At 44.9% G+C, this 19,984-nt stretch overlaps 2 protein-coding genes across 4 annotated transcripts in view; one reads left to right on the top strand and one right to left on the bottom strand.

Annotated features, from left to right (window-relative positions):
* The window catches only part of NCAPD3 (non-SMC condensin II complex subunit D3), a 73,351-nt gene extending 57,413 nt beyond the window's left edge, over positions 1 to 15,938 (top strand). For both annotated transcript variants that reach the window (XM_043579856.1, XM_043579857.1), the window contains exons 25-35: positions 1,288 to 1,425; positions 1,699 to 1,832; positions 2,082 to 2,281; positions 4,488 to 4,598; positions 6,482 to 6,619; positions 7,560 to 7,726; positions 7,945 to 8,084; positions 9,490 to 9,567; positions 13,648 to 13,722; positions 13,798 to 13,858; positions 13,949 to 15,938. In XM_043579856.1, the coding sequence (XP_043435791.1) occupies positions 1,288 to 1,425; positions 1,699 to 1,832; positions 2,082 to 2,281; positions 4,488 to 4,598; positions 6,482 to 6,619; positions 7,560 to 7,726; positions 7,945 to 8,084; positions 9,490 to 9,567; positions 13,648 to 13,722; positions 13,798 to 13,858; positions 13,949 to 14,057 (1,351 nt within the window). In that variant the 3' untranslated portion in view covers positions 14,058 to 15,938. The remainder of the gene's footprint in view (positions 1 to 1,287; positions 1,426 to 1,698; positions 1,833 to 2,081; positions 2,282 to 4,487; positions 4,599 to 6,481; positions 6,620 to 7,559; positions 7,727 to 7,944; positions 8,085 to 9,489; positions 9,568 to 13,647; positions 13,723 to 13,797; positions 13,859 to 13,948) is intronic.
* A 10-nt stretch (positions 15,939 to 15,948) lies between these two features.
* JAM3 (junctional adhesion molecule 3) overlaps positions 15,949 to 19,984 on the bottom strand; it is a 120,905-nt gene continuing 116,869 nt past the window's right edge. For both annotated transcript variants that reach the window (XM_043579865.1, XM_043579864.1), the window contains 3 exons: positions 18,485 to 18,614; positions 18,333 to 18,387; positions 15,949 to 18,043 (listed from right to left, as the gene is read on the bottom strand). In XM_043579865.1, coding sequence (XP_043435800.1) covers positions 18,008 to 18,043; positions 18,333 to 18,387; positions 18,485 to 18,614 — 221 coding nt within the window. In that variant the 3' untranslated portion in view covers positions 15,949 to 18,007. The remainder of the gene's footprint in view (positions 18,044 to 18,332; positions 18,388 to 18,484; positions 18,615 to 19,984) is intronic.

Genomic DNA, 19,984 nt, shown 5'->3' with positions numbered 1-19,984 from the left:
AGAAAGTGACATCTTGTTGTTTTGGGGGGAATAGTTTTTGTTTACTTAATGGTGGTCACAAATGGCTCCTAGATCAGTAGGTGCTTCTAGCTGGCCTTAAGTGAAATTCTGCTTGGGAGATTCCCTTTATGATACAGAGTTGTACTTGTTTTGGGTTCAGAATGTCAGGCTGCTCCCTTATTTCCTGGGTGAATGAATAGATAAAGTGCTGCTATTTACAGTGAAATTTTTACCTAGGCTTACTTCAACATCGTTTTTGGAACTACCTTCTTTAAGTTTTAATTGATGGTGTGCTTTGAATACAGAGTGATTTTAATATTAGCCTCAGAAGGATCATTAGGGGAAGGTGAATCTCCTGCAAGTCCTATGCATTCCAAAGCCAAGAATTGTTTTGGGTCATCCTTGTCACTACCACCCACCCTTGAGAGCTGAGTGGTGCCCCTGTGCAGGTTGAAATTGCATTTATCTCTGAAATGAAATTAAGACAATCGTCTGCACAATCTGAATGGATCAGAGCCAGCCTTGCACCACCCCATACTGTTCCCTGGGCAAACTCTCTCCCCTACTAAACAAACTGTCCGAGGCCTGTAGTTAGATAGCCTGCCTTTGTCCATGTCCATTTGACTTTGGAAACTGTTAGTGTTTTGCTCTTCAGGTGGGTGCGGTGCTGGTGACATCAGTATCTCATGTTGGATGCCTCTCCAAGATTTGGGGGCACAGGAGAAAGGAGAGTGCCCAGGGCTTGCTGATGAGTCCAAAGCTCAGTGAGAGCCCTTCACTATCTGTGCTGACCCAAACTCTGAGGCTCTTGTAATTAATCCCAATTCTTGAAAAAGTCCCAGTTACTAAAACAGGTTTTTGCTCATTATTGTGGGCAACAAACCTCAAAGTGGGGTGGGGAAGCCAAATATTCATTTTTTGGTAGTGGTTTGTTGTTGCATCAGCCATGAGGACCACAGGGTTTTGCTTAAAAGAGCAATTTGGGGGCAGTTGGTTGTTCTCCCACATTTGAAGTATAGCTGAATAATAACACCTTGTTAGAATTTTCAAAGGAATCCTTGTAGAAAAAGCCTTTATGCTGACCTTGGATTCAAAAAGGAGGCTGTTGAGCAAGGACAGACAAAAGAAGCTAAATTTGTATCTTGCTTTTGATCTGAATGAAGCTGGGTATTGGGATAGATTACATATCCCTTTCTCTTATTCACATCTCAGCATTCTTATGTAATTTTAGAGACTGTCTGCAAACCGCAAACAGGTCTCTTTCTTCTGTTTCCTCCTTCTTTGCAGTTTTGGGGAGTTTTGCCTGGCTCACCTGTTACTGAAGAGGAATCCTGTCATGTTCTTCCAGCATTTCATTGAGTGTATCTTCCACTTCAATAACTATGAGAAGCATGAGAAGTATAACAAATTCCCCCAGTCAGAGAGGTTAGTGAAGCTCTTGGGAAGGGCTGGGTGAACGGACACGGCCCCGGCATTCCTTGTGGTGGCCTTCCTTCTCTTGGCCAGTGACTCCAGGCAGTTCACCCATGCAAGTAGCATCCTAAAGGAGGTGCCTCTGGGAAGCACTGTCATCTCCTCTGTGCGCTTATGTAAGCCTTGCGTAGACGGCTTTTAGGATGCTGCAGAATGCTGTAGAAAGTAATGTCCTTGTACCCTTGCCCACGTGATGTGTGATAAAATTGTCCCATTTTGCTATAGAGAGAAGCGGCTGTTTTCACTGAAGGGGAAGACAAACAAGCAGAAACGAATGAAAATCTACAAGTTTCTTCTGGAGCACTTCACAGATGAACAGCGATTCAATATCACTTCTAAAATCTGCCTTAGTATTTTGGGTAGGCCTGGTGTGTTTGGGATAAAGTATATGTTTCCAAATGAAATACTGTGTGGCTAGTGCAGACCAGCAGCAAATGAGACCCTCGTACTGTGGGAGGACCCCATTTTTGCTTTCTTTGACATCAGCTGTGCCAATACAGACACCCACCTTGAAGCCAAGAGGAGCCCTCCTAGCTCTGTGGGATACATTTCCCCCACCCTGGGGCTGGACTCTTTCTCAGGGGCTGATCTTTTGTGCTCTTTTCCAGCATGCTTTGCTGACGGCATCCTGCCACTGGACATGGAAGCCAGTGAGTTGCTCTCAGATACATTTGAGGTCCTCAGCTCAAAGGAGATCAAGCTTTTGGCCATGAGATCTAAAGCAGATAAGGACCTGCTTATGGAAGAAGATGACACAGCCTTGGCCAATGCAGTCATGCAGGAAGCTCAGAAGAGGCTCATCTCACAAGTGAGTTTGTTGTTCCATAAATGGGCCTGTTTACGCCCATGCTTCTCTGTCCACCCCCTAACTACCGGTGGTCTACCTCAGATCCAGATTTCATTCTCACCCATGGCCTTAAGATGCACCCCAGTGATGATGTTTCTGCCTCTGTGTTTCTAGCTCCAACTTCTCTCATGGCCTGAACACATCCCACTTGCCTGCCTGAATGTGCCACAGACATTTCAGGCTTACTGTGGCAAAACAGAGTTACTCCTCTCTTCCTCCTCTTTGTCTCTCTTCCCACAGTCTCTACTGTAGAGAAGGAGACTGTTATCTACCAAGTTGTCCATTAGGAAACCTGAAGTCTGGCATGCCAGGTGCATGCTTCCTTTGGCCAGAGTGTGAAAACTGGGATCAGACTGATTTAAGGGAGTGCCATAGTCACAAGGCCCCAGTTCTTACACCTGGCCTCAATTACTAGGCTCTATTTCCCAGCCGAGCCCTGAAAACTTTGGACCTCAAAGAAATAGATTTTGATGTCATTCAGTGTGTCAGCAGATCCTATATATTTTATCTCACAAACCCATCTCTCTACCCCATTCCAACCAGTTCTGCACACACTTAACCTGGTGCCATTTCTGGCACCCTTTATGTCTCTAGTTTCTTTCTGTTCCAGGCTGTATACCACTTTGCTGCCACAGCAGTCTTTCTTAAGGACAAATTGGATCATTTTATCTTCCTGGTTAAAAGAGACTGGAGGGAGATTGGCTGCAAAGGCAGCAGGGAACCTTCAGGGTGATAGATTACAGGTGGTTATGTGGATGATAGTGTTGGTTAGTCACCTCTGTACCGTTGTCAGACTCATCAAAGTGTTCACTTAACATGGGTAAATTTTATCACATCTAAGTTATAGTCCACTAATGCTATCTTTAGTCGTTTGGTGGCTTCCAATCATCTTCTGAGTAAAATCCTGATTCTTTTTCAAGACACACAGAGCTGTTGGGTGTCCCTCCGCCCTTGCGCCTCCCGTCTCTACGCCCCCTTCCTTGACCATCCCATCCAGGTCACTGTTGGTTCCTTGGGTAGAAAGCGTCGCTTCTGCCGTTGTGTCTTTGTGTGCTGCCCGTCTGTCTGCCTGCAGGGCCTCTCCCTCCCTGTCCTCCTTTCCTGCCACCAAACTCCTACATCTTTTCAAAAGAAGCCCCTGCCTCTCTAGGCATCCCTTGTCTATAAATCCCTCACCATCCTGCCAGCTGTCACACCATGCCACACATCAGAGCGCACACAGTCTTGTCTAGAAGCAGCTTGAAGGCAAGAATTCTTGGCTTCGTTTCTACATCCCCAGGGGTTAGCTTTGTGTCTGGTACAGAGAAGGCATTTGATAACATTTATTGAGTTGAATTCACTTAGACCACTTTTTAAGACTATCCCTGTACTTAACCATCTGCTCAGACTCATATTCATTTGTTTATTTCTCTACCAATTGCCCTTCTATTTCAGGAACTCTGATAAGACGTTTTTAGAAATAGTGATTTACAAGGAAGGAACCTATACTAGTGAGTATAAATGAGAGGAAAATACTTGTCAGATTCAAAATGATAAATCTTACCACATATGAGGGCTGTTATAATGATTATTTTTAATTCTAAGAGATTTATTACAAAATATTTGTGGCTAGTGACCATTCATGGTAAAGAATTTGAAGCCTTGGTCAAATCAGGTACTATATAAATACATAACCCTTTTCTAAATGTGTGCAAAGTTTAGACACACAAAAAGAGAAAGATACCAAATTGTCTCATGTTTGCCGTTCTCAACTATTTGTCATTTCACATCAGGAAAAAAAATGTCTCTTTTGGGTAGCCAGATTTGAGCTCATTTTCATTCCTCCTGAGTGGAGGAATGGAATGCATCTGAGATGGATTTGTATGGACATTTGTAGCTTGTTGTCAAGTTATTCAACATTTTTCTAATTCCCGCTTCTTGTTTAGAAAGTAAGAATAGCATTCATCCTCATCCTCCTTCACAGATCCTTCAGAGTGTTTTGAGGTAATGCTTATTAAGTCTCCAGGACAAAGGTGCTGGGTCCTCTACAATCTCCAGTATCATAATAAAAAAATAAGAAGCTTCTGTAGCACCCTAGATTGGCTGTACAGAAAGAACTAGGTCAAGGAGAAGCCTTTGTCTCAGAACTTTATCCACCTAAAACATGCCTTTGTTTGTGTTACTACAGGTTCAGAAGAAGAATTTCATAGAAAATATTATTCCAATTATCATCTCCCTGAAGACTGTGCTAGAGAGAAATAAGATCCCAGCTTTGCGGGAACTCATGACCTATCTCAGGGTAAAAGATGACCTTGTGCTTTGTGGTTGGGGTGTCTCCCTTCTCCAGCTCAGTAGTCAGAATCTGTAGCAGTTATGATGGTGCAGTTGGTCTGTGAATTTAGGAGCTCAAACTGCTACAAAACCAGCTTCACATTTTTCTAGAACTAGACCAGCCAGACAGGCCTTTGACTGTGGGGGAGAAGAGAGAGAGTTTGACCATAGGCTCCACAGAAGCTAGTTCTTGCCTTTTTCATGCAATTGAGTTTATGAAGGGCTGACCCACTGTACTGAGCATGTGTGTCCTTGATGCCAGTTTTGAGATTTAGTTCTGAAAGCTTTCTCAGCTAGGGTCAAGGTACAAAGGTATCATCTTAGTTCATTCTGGTGAGGGATAAAGTGACTGGGCATCATGTTTAATTTGGGGGTGTTTACCTTTAACACTTCCTCTGCATCAGGAAATAGCAGTGGGTCTTGGGGAGCACTGATGGGGCTGGGCTGCCATCACCAGTGGAATCCAAAGCCATCAAAGGTTGCAGTCTAAGCACCCAAGATAAGTGGACTTGCCGTGCAGATATAAATGAGGCCCCTGACCTTTCTGGCAAAATTTTTCGATCAGAAATAAATGCAACATTTTTTCCTTTCTCTGTTTACACTATGCCATTTTCTTCCCTCCAAAAAAATGCTAAAAAATTTTTTTTGCCAATAAGGGCTACCACCAAATTACATTGAATGTAAATTCTTCAAATATCTCTTTAAAGAGAGTTAAGGTAGGAGAGATAGGATAATTGTGTGGGAAAAAAATGACAACTTCCAGTTATTCTTATACTTTTATTGCCCTGTTTTAAAGCTCAGAAAGAAAGGAGTTTAGACCCTCAATAAACTGCTGAAAGGCTTCCGAACAATGAGTCTTTCTCCTGTCTGAGCACATGCCCAGAGAACGGCCACATAGCTGCCTTCCTCCAGCTCCAGCAGCGTGGCACATGTGCATTGGCAGCCTTCTGTGCAAGCAGCTCTGGCCACTCTTTCGTCTCATTTGGGCAACCCTCTCTTGGTGGCAGCTGGAAGCATTCATAGAGTTCCTTCCCTTTGTTGGGACTTCCCTTGCAGTTGGGGCTACGATAAAGCTTCTCCCTCTAGCACTGTTAGGTGAAGTGGTTTCTTTCTGTTAGCAAGGAGGTCTGGTCCCTGGCATCCCCTTTTCAGACCTGAGAATGTTCTTAGTTCATATGATAAAAGGTTTTCTGTCCTATTTTCAAAAGACACAAAGATAGTTGCAGTCCTCTCAGAAAGCTAGTGTGGACAGATAGATGAGCAACTTTTACACTGCACTGCTTTCTGTAACGTGTTCCAGAGGCCCTGTCTGCACCAGGACGTGCCATGTATTACCTGCCCATATAACCTCTGGCTTCAATTTCTAAGGGGCCTGACACTACAAGACCCTTTAAACTAGATCCTTGACTTAGAGCCAAGCCCAACCACCTAGATATGTCACCATCCCCATCCCAGCCTTCAAGAATGGAAAGGCAGTAGCTTATTGGTGGCAGTTCTGTGCCTCTGTTATAAGTTCTGCTTTAGGCAAAGATTGTGTGATTCCTTGTCCTTTGTCCTTCATCAGGAACCTGGGAAATTTCCTATTAATTGGCAGATAGGCAGGAAGCTCCGTAAGAGATCAGAACTAATAGTTAATGTCTCATGTTGAGCTCACTGGCTTGTGTGGTAAATACATGCATGGTTGGCATTTCCTGGGAAAACACCATTATGTTACTTAACTTGTTGGTTGATGTACTAGAAATAGTTCAGCAACACATGTCTTCCTGTTCGTGTTAATATTTGTCAGGTCAGGTTGGAGAGCTTACTTATTTAAGAAAACTTACTAAAGTGTGCCTCTGGGATCTGTTTTAGGAGGTGATGCAGGATTACCGCGATGAAATCAAGGACTTCTTTGCATTAGACAAACAGCTGGCGTCGGAGCTCGAGTACGACATGAAGAAGTACAACGAACAGCTAGCCCAGGAGCAGGAGCTGGCGAGACTGGCAGACGTGAGTGGGGCAGCTTACAGGGCTGGCAGGTGCACAGAGAGCAGGTGCGGGGTGGCCCACCTTCACAGTCTTCCCTCTGCCACCAACTTTCCCAGTGCTTCTCGAAACCCACACACAAGCTGAGGCTGGTGTGAGTGAGACCTTCGGGACTGCTGCGTGTTCCTTTGCCACGTGTGCCATGCAGATCACTCGATCAGGGAGGCTTCCCTTCCCTCATGGCCGGATCACATGAACTTGTCTGGAAAGTCATAGTAATACTTGGGGGAAGTACGCGAATACCCAGAAAGCAAGCTGGTAGTCGAGTTATTTAATCTGATTATAGTGATCACAGCTAACCAGATCCCCCTAGGTGTCTCCATTCACTTATGGTCCTGCTTCCTGTGTGCCCCTGTTTCGGACAGAATGTCAGTTGGGCTATTTCTAGGTGAGCTGCTGTTCATTTTCAGACATAGTGTGCTCACTTCTCTGAGAAATCCAGACATATCTGCTGCATTAAAAAATGATTAGGACAAACTAACTTAATCTTTTTTCTCTTTAACACCACATCTGCCTCAACTGTTTCTGGAGAGAACGTTCTGTGTGCCCATGGCTGACATGGTTTTAAAATAAATTACTTATGGGGCGCCTGGGTGGCGCAGTCGGTTAAGCGTCCGACTTCAGCCAGGTCACGATCTTGCGGTCCGTGAGTTCGAGCCCCGCGTCGGGCTCTGGGGTGATGGCTCAGAGCCTGGAGCCTGTTTCCGATTCTGTGTCTCCCTCTCTCTCTGCCCCTCCCTATTCATGCTCTGTCTCTCTCTGTCCCAAAAATAAATAAACGTTGAAAAAAAAAAATTAAAATAAATTACTTATGGACTTACTCAGGGCATGTAAAGGTTCTATTTAAAAATAAATAAATAAAAGTGTCAGTAGATAAATAGTCTTTCTTTATCTTCCCTGACAGGTTGCTCCGAGTTTCGAAGGAATGCCAGCTCTTGCTGGCCAAGAAGGTGCTGCTGTGCCCGCTGCTGCAAGCCAGCCCTCAACACCCAGGGCAGTTGCTGGCCAGGCACCGCCTCTGCCTTCTACCCTAGAGACAGGGCTGTTGAAGACACTTATGCCCAAAGGCAGGTATGGAGCCGGTGTGTCAGTAACGGGGACCCCTGCCTCTCACCACCTTCTCCGTGGCATCTGTATCTTCCCCACTGGGCGTTTTCACCCACACCCTCCAGGCTCCTCGCACTCAAATCTGAAATGGGTGTGGATGAGGGCACAATCGAGAGGCAGAGGGCAGTCACTCCAGTGTTTTCAGCCTCCTCTGCATGCCTGTGGCCTTTTTTCCTCTGCAGGCGCATGTCCCTGAGCACCATCGCAATCCTGAATTCTGTCAAGAAGGCTGTGGAGTCCAACAGCAGTCACCGGAGTCGGAGTACAGGAGGGTTGTCATTCCCTTTGAGTTCTCAAAGCCTGGACAAAATGTGCCATCGTGGTAAGTCCCAAGTCCCAGGGTGGCTCCAGGGGCTGGTAGATGTGTGGGGTTTTGTATCACAGACACAGTGAACACACAGATGAAAAGACAGAACAGGTCTCCCTTTCTTTGCTTTCAAAATGATTTCTGTTTTCTTATCTTCAAAAGAAAATTTTTTTAATGTTTATTTATTTTTGAGACAGAGACAGAGTGCGAGCAGGGGAGGGGCAGAGAGAGAGGGAGACACAGAGAACCAGAGCAGGTTCCAGGCTCTGAGTTGTCAGCACAGAGACTAACACGGGGCTTGAACCCATGAACCGCGAGATCATGACCTGAGCCGAAGTTGGATGCCTAACCTACTGAGCCAACCAGGCGCCCCTCTGTTTTCTTATCTTTAAAACAAACAACTTTGGGGATTTGGGATTCTAGGTAATAAAACAGTGCATATTTATAAGAGATTTGGAAAAGAGAGTGAAGTGAAAACTCACCTGTAGCAGTAGGTGTTAATTCTTCCAGTCTTTTTATTCCTCACACACACATGCCTTTGGCCTTATTTATAAAGTTGTGATCTTAGGGGCACCTGGGTGGCTCAGTCGGTTAAGCATCTGACTCTCGGTTTTGGCTCAGGTCATGATCTCATGGTTTCATGAGTTTGAGCCCCATGTTGGGCTCTGTGCTGACATTGATGAGCCTGGAGCCTGCTTCAGATTCTGTGTCTCCCTCTCTCTCTGCCCTTCCCCCACTTGCACTGTCTCCATCTCTCTCAATAAACTTAAGAAAAAAAATTTAAGTTGTGATCTTAGTGTGCATTTCTGGTTTGTAATCCACTTCTCTGCACATACTGACAACAACAGTGAACACTTTTCCATGAACTTTTCTTTCTATCTTTTCTCCCAGTGGCTTTGTAGTTTTCTATCTTACGGAAGTACTGGAACCTATTTACTATTACCCTATTCTTGGAAATATAGGTGTTTTTCAATTTTTTGAAGTAAGTAATGTCACAGTGAACATCCTTGTATATATGTAATCTTTAGGATTTAATTCCCAGCACTCAGAGGCCATGAACATTTTTAAAGCCCCAGACTGCCCTCTGTCATTCACTCCACATTGTACATTGGTGGGAGCAAAGGTACACCAGTGTCCCTTTTCCTTCTTAGAAACACTGGTTTTCCAGTTTTCCCTCTTCTTTGCCGAGCTTTGTAGGCCAAAACTGGTTATGGTTTTAATTTCCTAGTGGAGATGGACATTGTTTCTCAGGTTTATCATTTTTGGTATCTTTCTGAATTACCTCATTAGAAGAACACCTTATTTGGGATAATAACTCCATCAGATATTTTGCTAGTATTTTTCCTGATTTGGTTGTTTTGCCCTTTGATATTGTGTTCGGGTGTTTTGGGACAGATAAAACTATACTGTTTTATCCTAGCAACTTCCTACAGCCTGGAGCAGGAGTCCAGCGGAGCTGTTGACCATGTAACGAAACGAGCGATCAGCACCCCTGAGAGTAAGTTCTCACGTGAATAAGCCAGCTCCTGCTGAGTATCTCCTGTGGTCACAGTGTGTCTGCTGGAGCTGCAGTAGGACTCCTTCTGTTGTGAGACACATCTTTTACTAGATAAGGGTGCTCCTGATGGTCAACCACATTGTAGTGCATTGTCAGACAGCGTCTCGTGATAATTGCAGTAACTCCATAGACTGAGCACTAGCTGAATGTCAAGCGCTCTTCTAAATGCTTTCATACATATGAACTCAGTGCAACTCCCAACCACCTGGTGAGGTTCCTCATTTGACAGACAGGGAAGCTGAGGCACAGCTTCCCTGGACAGTGTGCCTCTTGCATATTCCTGCCGGCCTCAGGCAGCCCTGCTGGGTGGCAGTCACGTGTGGGCCCTGGCAGGTGCTGTGTATGTCACAGAGATCAGCTGTGGAGCCAGCCAAGCCTTCGGGTTCAGTGGCCTGTTGAGGACCCACTGCCAGCTATGTGGAGAGCCTGTCTTACCCCGTTGGGTGGTTTTCCTAATCTTGTTATTTCCTTTTATTTCAAAGTAGAAGTGAGAGGACTTTGTCCCACTGCTTTGCTTTATAGTCCGCAGTCTAGTGCAGCATGCAAGGCCCTGCCAGGCGTGTCTTGGTGCCCTTCATGCCTTCTCACTTGCCACCTCCTCTGTCCTCTGCACGTCAGCCCTGGCAGTGGTGTCTGGGTCCTGCACGCACCCCCTCTTTCCTGACAGGAGGGTGTTTACGCGCCATGTCCTCACCTTCAGCCTCCCCTTCCCCAGTAGCCACTGCCTCACCCTCCAGCAAAAAGCCTCCTGGACTCTACAGGTGAGATGAGACGCCCCCTACCGGCGCTCTGACCACCTCAGTAGTGCTCACCTTGCCTCTACATAGAGCAGACCCTCGGACAATGCAGGTTTAAGCTGCACGGGTCCACGTACCTGCAGATTGTTTATAGTGCAGTGCAGTAAACGTATCTTCCATGTGATTCTGTTAACATTTTCTGTTCTCCAGCGTGCCTTATTATGAGTACAGTATGTGACACGTGTAACATACAAAATATGTGTTAATCCTCTGTTGATGCTCTCAGTAAGGCTTCCCTCTGGTCAACAGTAGGCTATTGGTAGTTAAGTTTTGGGGGAGTCAGAAATTATGCGTGGATTTTCAACTATGGAGAGGGTGGTGGCAGCCCCCCCTCCCCCCACGTTGTTGTTCAGGGACAGCCGTCCTCCTTCATTTGTCCTTATGGTTATACAAGCTGTCCTGTGCAGCTTACTCACTGGGCTGCCACTGTGCCTGCAACATGGTAGGAGTGAGAGAGATGTTAAGTGCCAGGTTGAATGGCGATGGTTTCCTGCCTGCAGTCCCTGTGTCCTACAGCCTCTCTGCCCTGGCATTGCTGCTCTTGGGGCATGACTGCTGGATGAGCACATGCCCCATGTGCTGGATGAGCTGGATGTGCCCATGACTGCTGGATGAGCACATGTGTTCTTCTCTTTGGTAATGGAGCAGCCCAGGAGCAGGCATTCAGTCAGTTTGAGTTGATTGAGCACATAATGTGTTCTGGCTACTTGCCTGGAGGGTCTAGGACCTGAGGTGCTGTGATCTAACTAGTTAGTGGGTTACAGAGCGTCCATCCATGTCCTCCTTTTACAGGAGATGAACGGACCAGCAGAACTCCTGCCCCACCCGTCCTCTGATGACAACTGAATCAGGACTGCTTTTGTCATTAAAAGCAGTAATTTGGGGGTCCTGTTTATGGAACAGATATAATGTTATATATGTGAAAAATTCAACCTCTTTGAAACAGACAAGTTTTCTGTATATTGTTTGTTCTTGGTTCAGAGGCACTGAGTACTTCTATTTTGGCATTAGGAACCATATGCCCCAGAAATGGGAAGTGCCTCTCATTTTAGTTCCACTCATCACCACGAGCCTCTCATTTCAGTGCTTGGTTGGTTTCCTAGCAGCCTGAGCTCCTCAGCAGCAAAGCCTGGCTTGCTGCATTAAATCAGCTTGGATTTGTGTGCATGGAGCCGTCTCAGGTGTCCCCAGGTCGACAGAGCACTTTTTCTTTATCTAGTCTCTTGAATGTAAAATTCCTGGCCATCCTTATTCTTAACCAGGAAGGAATACGTGAGGAGGATCTCCCATTAGTTCTCCTTCCTGGGAATTATTAGATCATGTAAAAACACTCAGTTCGGTCTGTTCTGTGGTTTATAAATACAAATTCTGTTAACTCTTAGGTGGGGTTACTCTCAGGAAGTGGCCTCCACTCTATGGGAGCAGGAGGAAAAATGGTGTTCAGCATTAGCAAAGTGGCTTTGCTAAATGGAAATGAGTCATTTTCAGAGCTAGATCTTAAGTGGATATCTATTCGGAGTCCAGCAAGTCCCTCTTACTGCTGTCACTCGGGCAGCAAAGATGCTCCTGCTTTTGATTCTAAGCGCTTACGATGTATACAGGGAATCTGAGGGCCACCAAACCGCTGCCTATTGCCTGGATGTGCTCAGGTTTCCAAACTGGAAACAGAATGTGCACGTAAGGAAAGGGAGTTTGAACCGCAGCACGAGAAGAGGCCTCCCAGAAATAGGAATGAGCACAGCTGAGCTGAGTGGCACCATGATGAAAATACAGATCTCTTATCAGTTAACATAGCTTAAGTAGTTCACAGACACATAGCACTGCACATGTACTGGTGGACTTTAAAACAGACTAGAAAGATCTAATTGGTGTTCTAAGAAGGTTACAGTGTGGGGGGAGAAAGCTTATGTCGCAATTGGTTTTGTGGGAGGTACGCAGCCTCTGACAGGATAGCCAACAGCCAGCCAGCTGTTGAGCCTGTGCTGTGTATCCCCGACAAGTGTGATGGTACAGGACAGAGGAGGGAGCAAGTCCCTGGGAGAGGTGTCACCACCCAGGTCTCAAGTGACTGGCATTGTCAGCAGGATGAGTTCCAGGCAGCAGGGACTGCATGTGTAGACCGGAGCCAGGAAGAGAACAGTGATAATCGGACACGGTGGCCCACAGTGTGGGAATATAGCAAGTGGGTTGGTAAGGGTGGCTTGGGGCTGACTCACACAGAGGTTGTTATGTCCAGCTTACACAGAGGCTAGATTTGAGGCCTCCTCTAGAACACTGAGCCATCAGGATGCGTAAGCAGAGCAGCCACCTCACCAGATCTTTAAACGTTAGTGACATAGGGGATAACTGCTAATAAATTACATAATTGTTAGCCTTTCTTCAGCACTGACCTTGTGCCAAGTACTGTGTTAAGAACTTAACATAAATAATCTCATTTCATCCCGACAACTCTGAGGCAGGTACATCTGTATCCCATTTTGGAGATAAAGAAACTTGAGGTTTTTAGAGTAATTTCACACAGCTAGTAAGACCCAGAGCCAGAATTCCCATCAAGTCTGATTCAAGTCTGTTCCCACACTCTGCTCCCTGCCTCCCAGGGGGGAACTGGAGGAAGGGGAGGCCATGGTGGAGACCACTGTGCTAAGTTGGAGTGGAAGAGGAGATAGGAGGAAGGTGGACGTGACCCGTTACTAGCTTTCCCACCTGGCATTCCCAGCTTGGACAGACCATCAATAGGAAAGAGATTCAGAAGGACCGTGCTGAGGAGCAGGGGTAACGAGTTGGCTAAGTGTCTTCAGGGAGTGTAGTGTGGGAGTAGGAAACGCAGGACTCCGGAGGGAGGTCAGAGCTGGGTGAAGTTTCGGGGCGGGGGGGGGGGGGTCACTGGTGTGTTGGCAGTAACAGGAGACATGGGGTGGGCGAGGAGCCAGACGCCGTGAACAGTGGGTACACAGGGGTCAGCAAAGCTGTCTGAGGAGGGAGTGGTCCAAGGAGAGAGCCAGGGGACCACAGATGGGATATCAGGAAGACGAAGTCTCATCCTGCAAAAAGTCTAATTGAGGCCTTATATGGCCCCTGGATTTAGATTTGACAGCACTTGGGGCCTGATGCAGATGACAGAGTAAGACTGTAGCAGAAGCTCCAGGGCTTTGCTCCGGTGACTTTATGTATGTCTATTTCCTACTGGCTTTTCATTAATAGTGCTGCTTTCCCCTTTATCCAGGGACCATCAATGATGTCACATTTGGAGCAGGAGTCAGCTACATAGTCACACCACGGACGCCTTCTTCAATCAAAGGCAAGTTCCCTTCTTGTCAGATATATTAGCTGTTTTTGAGTAGGAAATCTGAATTTGTGTCTGACTCCCTTTCAGAGAAAATTGAAACCCAGTGTCAAGGAAATGACATTTTATGTTTATCACTTCCTGATAAACCGTAAGTTTACCAAGAGTTCCTTTTGAGGTAAATGTTTTTGTCAGTGTTTTATCTTTAGTTCCAGAGTAATTGTCTCTTTCCTTTCCCTAGGGCCCCGCAGCCTCAGCAGTGGAACGTGAAGTCCCCAGCCAGAAATAAAGATAACCCGGCCCCCAGCAGGAGGTCACTCCGAAAGACCCCACTGAAAACAGCCAACTGAAACCGTGTGTTTGGGAGTGTCTGGGAGGCAAGAGCTCTAAGGACATGGTGTGTCCTGTCTGTGCAGAGTCCGCTTCCCTCACCCCCAGGGAGAGGGCAGCTTTTAGTGTGCGATACCAGAGACGTTCCTGTGATTCCAGCCCGTAACTGTTCACCTGTGTGGGCTGACCAACCTTTTACATTTCTCTTTATGAATATATGAAATATGAAAAAAGTTGTAAAATATTAGAGAAATGTCTTAGCTATTTAAAATATTCTAACTTTACTCCATTTGAAAGTATCAAGTTCATTCTGGTAAACTGTATTCTGGTCCTTAAGGAACACAACTTAACAGATGAGTTTTCTATTATATAAATCAGGCCTCTTATCTGTTTGGAATTGCCTACATAGCTTCCTGTATCTAATGATGAAAGTTTGACTGTAATTATTTTTTTATTCTTATTTATAAATTAGAAGTTTTTAAAGTGTACAGCTTTCTAAAATGGAATAATAAAGGTTAAACATAAATACAGCCTTCTATGTTCAAAAGAATATTTCTATTTTTAGCACAGGGTTTTTACTGGTAGTCATTTTAATTTACATGAAATGTTTAATAAAACCCTCCCAGCCTGGAGAACTATGAGAAATAAATGTCTGTTTAAAAAAAAAAAAAAAAAAAAGAATAAAACCCAACTTTCCTTGTAGGGGAAAAAAAAAAGCCTTTGTCAGTAATGTTCAGTTCCTGTCCCTTTGTCTGCCTCCTAACAGCACACATCCTTCTTAGTGTGTGAATGTAGGCCTGCTCGTGAAAGTACCCCCTTGGGTCCTGACCTGCGTGCACTAATGCTGGCTTGTCTTAAGCTCCACAAAGACTGCTCCCACGAGGGAGAATGGCTTTGGTGTCTTCTTCTGATGCCATTGGGTAACCTTAAAACATGTCCATTCATGTTTTGTCCAAGAGTGACCGGGAAGAAATTCAGTCAGTTCACTTTTTAATCCCAGGACTACAGAAGCAAAAGTGCAGGGTTACTGTGTTGCTATTTTTTTAAATAAATGTGGTAATTGGATCTGAAAGGTAGAATGTCATTGTGCTCTACCCCTCAGCTCTCCCATATATGAACAGTGACACACATGGACGTTGTCATTGGCAGAGGAAGTCACAGAGCAGTGTTGAGTAAAGATTTATCTCCAGTTCAGGTAGACGGTACTTGATGGCAGTCTCTCTTTAAACCTGGGACTATACCATCTTAAATGTATTTGCCTAACAAAATGCTAGGAAAAAGAGGTAAACCCAAGGTAAGAGCATATAAGAAAGAGAAATAATGAGGCAGGGTTTGTTTTTTTTAAAGCTTTTATAAATGAGGTTTAACAAATACCAACTTCTAGGTGTGTTAGTACAAGTCTCTACGTACAGCAACAGCCACACCAAAGGCCACAACAGCCTTGTAGAGGCTTCGAGTTTTCAGTCGCATTCACATTTTAAAAACACATGAATGTTCCTTTACGGCCTATATTTTTACGTTAGGCAACTACTTCCCAGACTCCATACTCGCTTCTGTCAGACCCAGTTCACATGGCACTAGGATAGGAGGTTTTAGGGTCATAAGAAGGGAGGTGATAAGGCTGCCCTATCACTATGACAACCAAGATGGCAGTCAAAGTGTTGCTTCCCAGAGAACAGGGACACTATCCCTTTCTACCAAATAGGGGTGAAGATGAAGGGACAGTCTTAAGTCTAAGCATTCAAGACCCAAATGCAAAAGAAGATGGGTACCATTAAGCAATTATGAAGAGTTGCCCACCGCTTCTGCCAAATACCCCATGGTAAAGTATTCACATAACTTACAAAAGAAAAGTCAACATAAGTCTCAAGTATTCAATTAAAAAAAAAAAAAAACCCAAAGTAGAAAAAATTAAGACACTGAAGTTTAATACCAAGATGACTACATCCTTCCACCCAAAAACCATCCTTTAAGCACACAGTGGAACTGGGGGGTGCTCCTCTGAGCAGCTCCTTCTTCAAACCTCTTCACATTGTGAGTTTAACACAGCAACATATCTGAGGCAAAGAACATCTGCTCTTGAAGAACAAAGGCTTTATAACGATGTTTCTAATGTCCCACACACAGTGAGCTGCAGTGTCTTGGGTAGAAAAAGACTTTAAAATCAAAATCAGAAAATGGCCTTGATTCAGGCATTTCACTTTTCTCACCATCAGGCTTTCTGCCCTGGCTGCACTACCCAACCGGCTTCAAAAGGCTGGCCTCTCTGCCGCCACATAATGGTTTATTGTGAGGCAAGAGGCAAACTGCGGTGTCTGTGCTTTCTTCATGGCAAAGGGAATAGTGGAATTCATTTTCTTAAAAAACATTATTGTAGTTGATTTCAGAACTGCCTTTGGCCCTGGACAGTCTTAGGAACTACACAAATAAGTAAAATGAATTTTAAAACCAAACAGCAGCCGCTGCTTTGTTTCATGAGCCATCCACAACCAAAAAGAGCTCTGTCACAGGGGACCCAAAGGTTGGGATGCCACATGGAGGACACCTACCCTTCCTGAAGTGTACACCTTAGAACTGTCCAACACAGTAAAGCTAACATAGAGCCACTGTCTGAGCATTAAAGATGGCAGTGCGCATGCTGGCCAGCCTTCATGTTAGTAGCCAGTATTTAGAGTGGGGCACAAGACTCAAGTCCAGGGATTGGCTGACATTTCACATGTATGTCTAAGCAGTTCTGGGTGGTCTTTGGGCACAGGTAGTTTGAGTGAAGAGGCCATTCAAAGCTAACCTTAGAGCTCCTTATGTCTTTAGGAGAGATGCAAACAGATACTAACATTATTCAACTGGAATTTTTTTTTTAAGGTTTCCTAAGTAACAATGATCTGATGTATAGCCAACGTAAGTTCTCTTGTGAAAAATGCTGATACTTATGTGGAAAAAAGGAATGTTCCAATAAGCCTCCTTGAGAGGATTTCTTGGGTCAAAATACTCTTTAATCATTGATATCTTCCAATTTAACACTAGTAGTTTGGAACTCCTACCTGAAGTTGAAATTTTTAAAAAAATAGGTTATTTAACACTGTACTGACAACATATTTACAGTTTAAATAGAAATTTTCTTTTCAATAACCAAAATACATCTTTAGCAAAAATTTAGAATGTAAAATTTTATAAAATACCCATAGAAAAGCAGAACATGATTTTAGTACCATTTCAGATTTCACCTAAAATGAAGGTTTTCTTTAAATACTGAACATCCCACACATCCACCCCACCCCCCAAAGGACAAGCAGGGTTCCTACAGGTGAGAAGATCCCTTCTTCCAACAAACAATATATCTTCCTGATCTGAGCTGTTTTAATAACATTCCAAAGAGATTTTCCACGAAGGACACTAAAATACTGATCAATAGAACCTTTAAGAACAATGAGTACAGTGCTGACTGTGGGCCACTATGAAACAAGGTCATTGCATAAAATGCCACTTTTCTGGACTGACTGGTTCAAACTCCAGCTGCAAGGTTTCACGGTGGGTCATGCTCTCAAGTCCTGCAGTACTGGTGCTATGTGGCTGCCCTGTGGCCCCTCTCACGGGGCTCACCCTAGCTGATGTCAGTGAGTGGCAAATACACTGCCTTCAGAGGCCCATGGTGCCCAGCCCAGCTTCTGTGAGCAAGAGCCTCACAGTGACCCTAACACTCAGGTGGGAACAAGGCCAGAAATAGACTGGGAATCAGCCTCAGTGAAATAGAATTTTTTTCCTTATGATGACTGGGCCCAGCTGGAGGGAACTTCTTTTATTTATGTGGCTTGTTAAAAAGTAAGAAAGAAGTAGCAGTCAACTTTGGCCAAACAAAAAGCTTTTGCGCAAGTGTGTAGCTCTGTCCAAGTGCACTTGGCCCCGGGCTGTTCTTGATAGGAGTTTCTGGTGGAGGTATTTGCGTGTGCTCCCTCAGCCACACCGTCAGATCTCAGATCACAAATGATGACTTGTGTCTGAAGTCGCCCTGCAAGGCCAGCACAGGGTTAGACACGGCTATCCTCTACCAACCAAGGGGCCCGAGGAGGACAGGAAGAGGAACAGAGGAAGTCAGGTCTAATCACGGTTTTCCTGGAGAAGAAACTTTAAGGCAAAACAAATCAAATGAAACCATTCTTCAAAAGTAACATCTACTAGAGCCTGAGAACTATGATGCCAGAGTGTATAAAATATTGTATCGGGAGAGTTTCCAAGAAGGAATGTCATTTTCCTGCTTGAAGACCCCCCTTTCTAGGTTCTGAAACTCCTTTCCTTACCTCTTCCTCTGTCCTGACATAGTTAACTCCATCTGACTTCCCCGGACTCTTGTAACTGAAATACGAGAGAGAGGACTTCAGTGACTACTGATTTTTCATAGGATGCCAACTTAAACTTTGGTTTTGTCACTTAAGACAGAAGACAGGCTCACCTTTCACCATTCTGCTTATTATTGATGAAGTAACCCCGTCTGTATGCACAGCAGATGCCTACTGTTATCAGGGCCAGTACAGCAAGCACCACCAGGATCCCCCCAATAATGCCACCAATGTTCAGGTCATCTGGAGAAAGATGGATGGAGGGAAGAGAGAATACACACTATCTGGTCTTATAAAAGCCCCTGACCCCACTGTGCCTCCCTCCTTTATCCTTCCACATCGCCGCCCTGCCCCCTCATGCCTACCCCAGCCAGCAGAGTGAGAGCACTTAAAACTCTTTCTAGCCCATTAATAAATAGGACCCCATACTCCTGATCTCACTTGTAAAACTACTGAGACCTCCACAGTTGAAATGCTATTATACTTAATCCTGTATTAAAAGGGGCTTAGCGTTGTATAGAAGGCTTTAAAATCCTTGGGGTGCCTGGGTGGCTCAGTCGGTTAAGCGTCCGACTTTGGCTCAGGTCATGATCTCATGGTTTGTGGGTTCAAGCCCCGCATCGGGCTCTGTGCTGACAGCTCAGAGCCTGGAGCCTGCTTTGTGTGTCTCCCTCTCTCTCTGCCCCTCCTGCTTGTGTCTCTAAAAAATAAATAAATGTAAAAAATTTTTTAAAAATTAAAAAAAAATCCTCTGGTTAAATCCCTGAAAATATTATTAATGGAGGAAATGGTTTCACTATAAAGACAGAATAAGGTGCCAGGAATCTCAAAGAAGAAAAAGTTCCTAATTTCCAGGGATTCCCTTTGCTGTGGATTATTTGGGGGAAGAGAACTAGTTTCACACAGTACTTAAAGGTAAAAATATGAGGCAGGAACGTGACCTTTCACCAGCAGCTGCCTGGCCTCATATCAATAAGCCCTCTTAGAGGAAACCCCTTGATCCCCTCCTCTTCCCATTTCTATATACGGGGCAAAGATACTCAGTCCCTGTCAGCTGGGGCACTGGGGTGTTTCCTTCATGCAAATAAAAATGCAATGGAAAACAACTTGGAAGTTGTTAAAATTCTCCTTTATCTCAGTGCAGTGATTTCAAATGTGAGTGTGCATTTAAAAATTGAAATTCTGACTTTAAAACATCCAATTCCCAACCTCTATCACTAGAGATTCAATAGGTTTGGGGCAAAGCCCAGGAATCTTCCTCCTGCCCTGGAGCAGTTTCCCAAATTTGACAGATGACAAGAATCACCTGGAATGTTTTACACACAGACATTTCCACAGACACTCCCCTGGGGACTGAGTCCATACGCCTGGGGTGAGGCCTTGGAATCTGTATGTGCAAGTGCACTCAAATGATTCTCATGATCAGGCAAGTCTGGAAAACACTGCTCTGGGGTCAGTTATACCCAGGAAGGAAGGAGGTGTGCTCCATCCTGCCTCCAACACCACCCCTTCAGAACCAGTACCCTAGAGACAGCATCATCACAGAATAGGGTAAAGTTACTGGGGCTAAAACTCTGGGTTTCAGCTTATAACAAAATGGTTATAACTGGATA

Source organism: Prionailurus bengalensis, chromosome D1, assembly GCF_016509475.1.
Source record: "Prionailurus bengalensis isolate Pbe53 chromosome D1, Fcat_Pben_1.1_paternal_pri, whole genome shotgun sequence".
NCBI lineage: Eukaryota > Metazoa > Chordata > Mammalia > Carnivora > Felidae > Prionailurus > Prionailurus bengalensis.
This window is presented reverse-complemented; position numbering and strand designations above follow the sequence as displayed.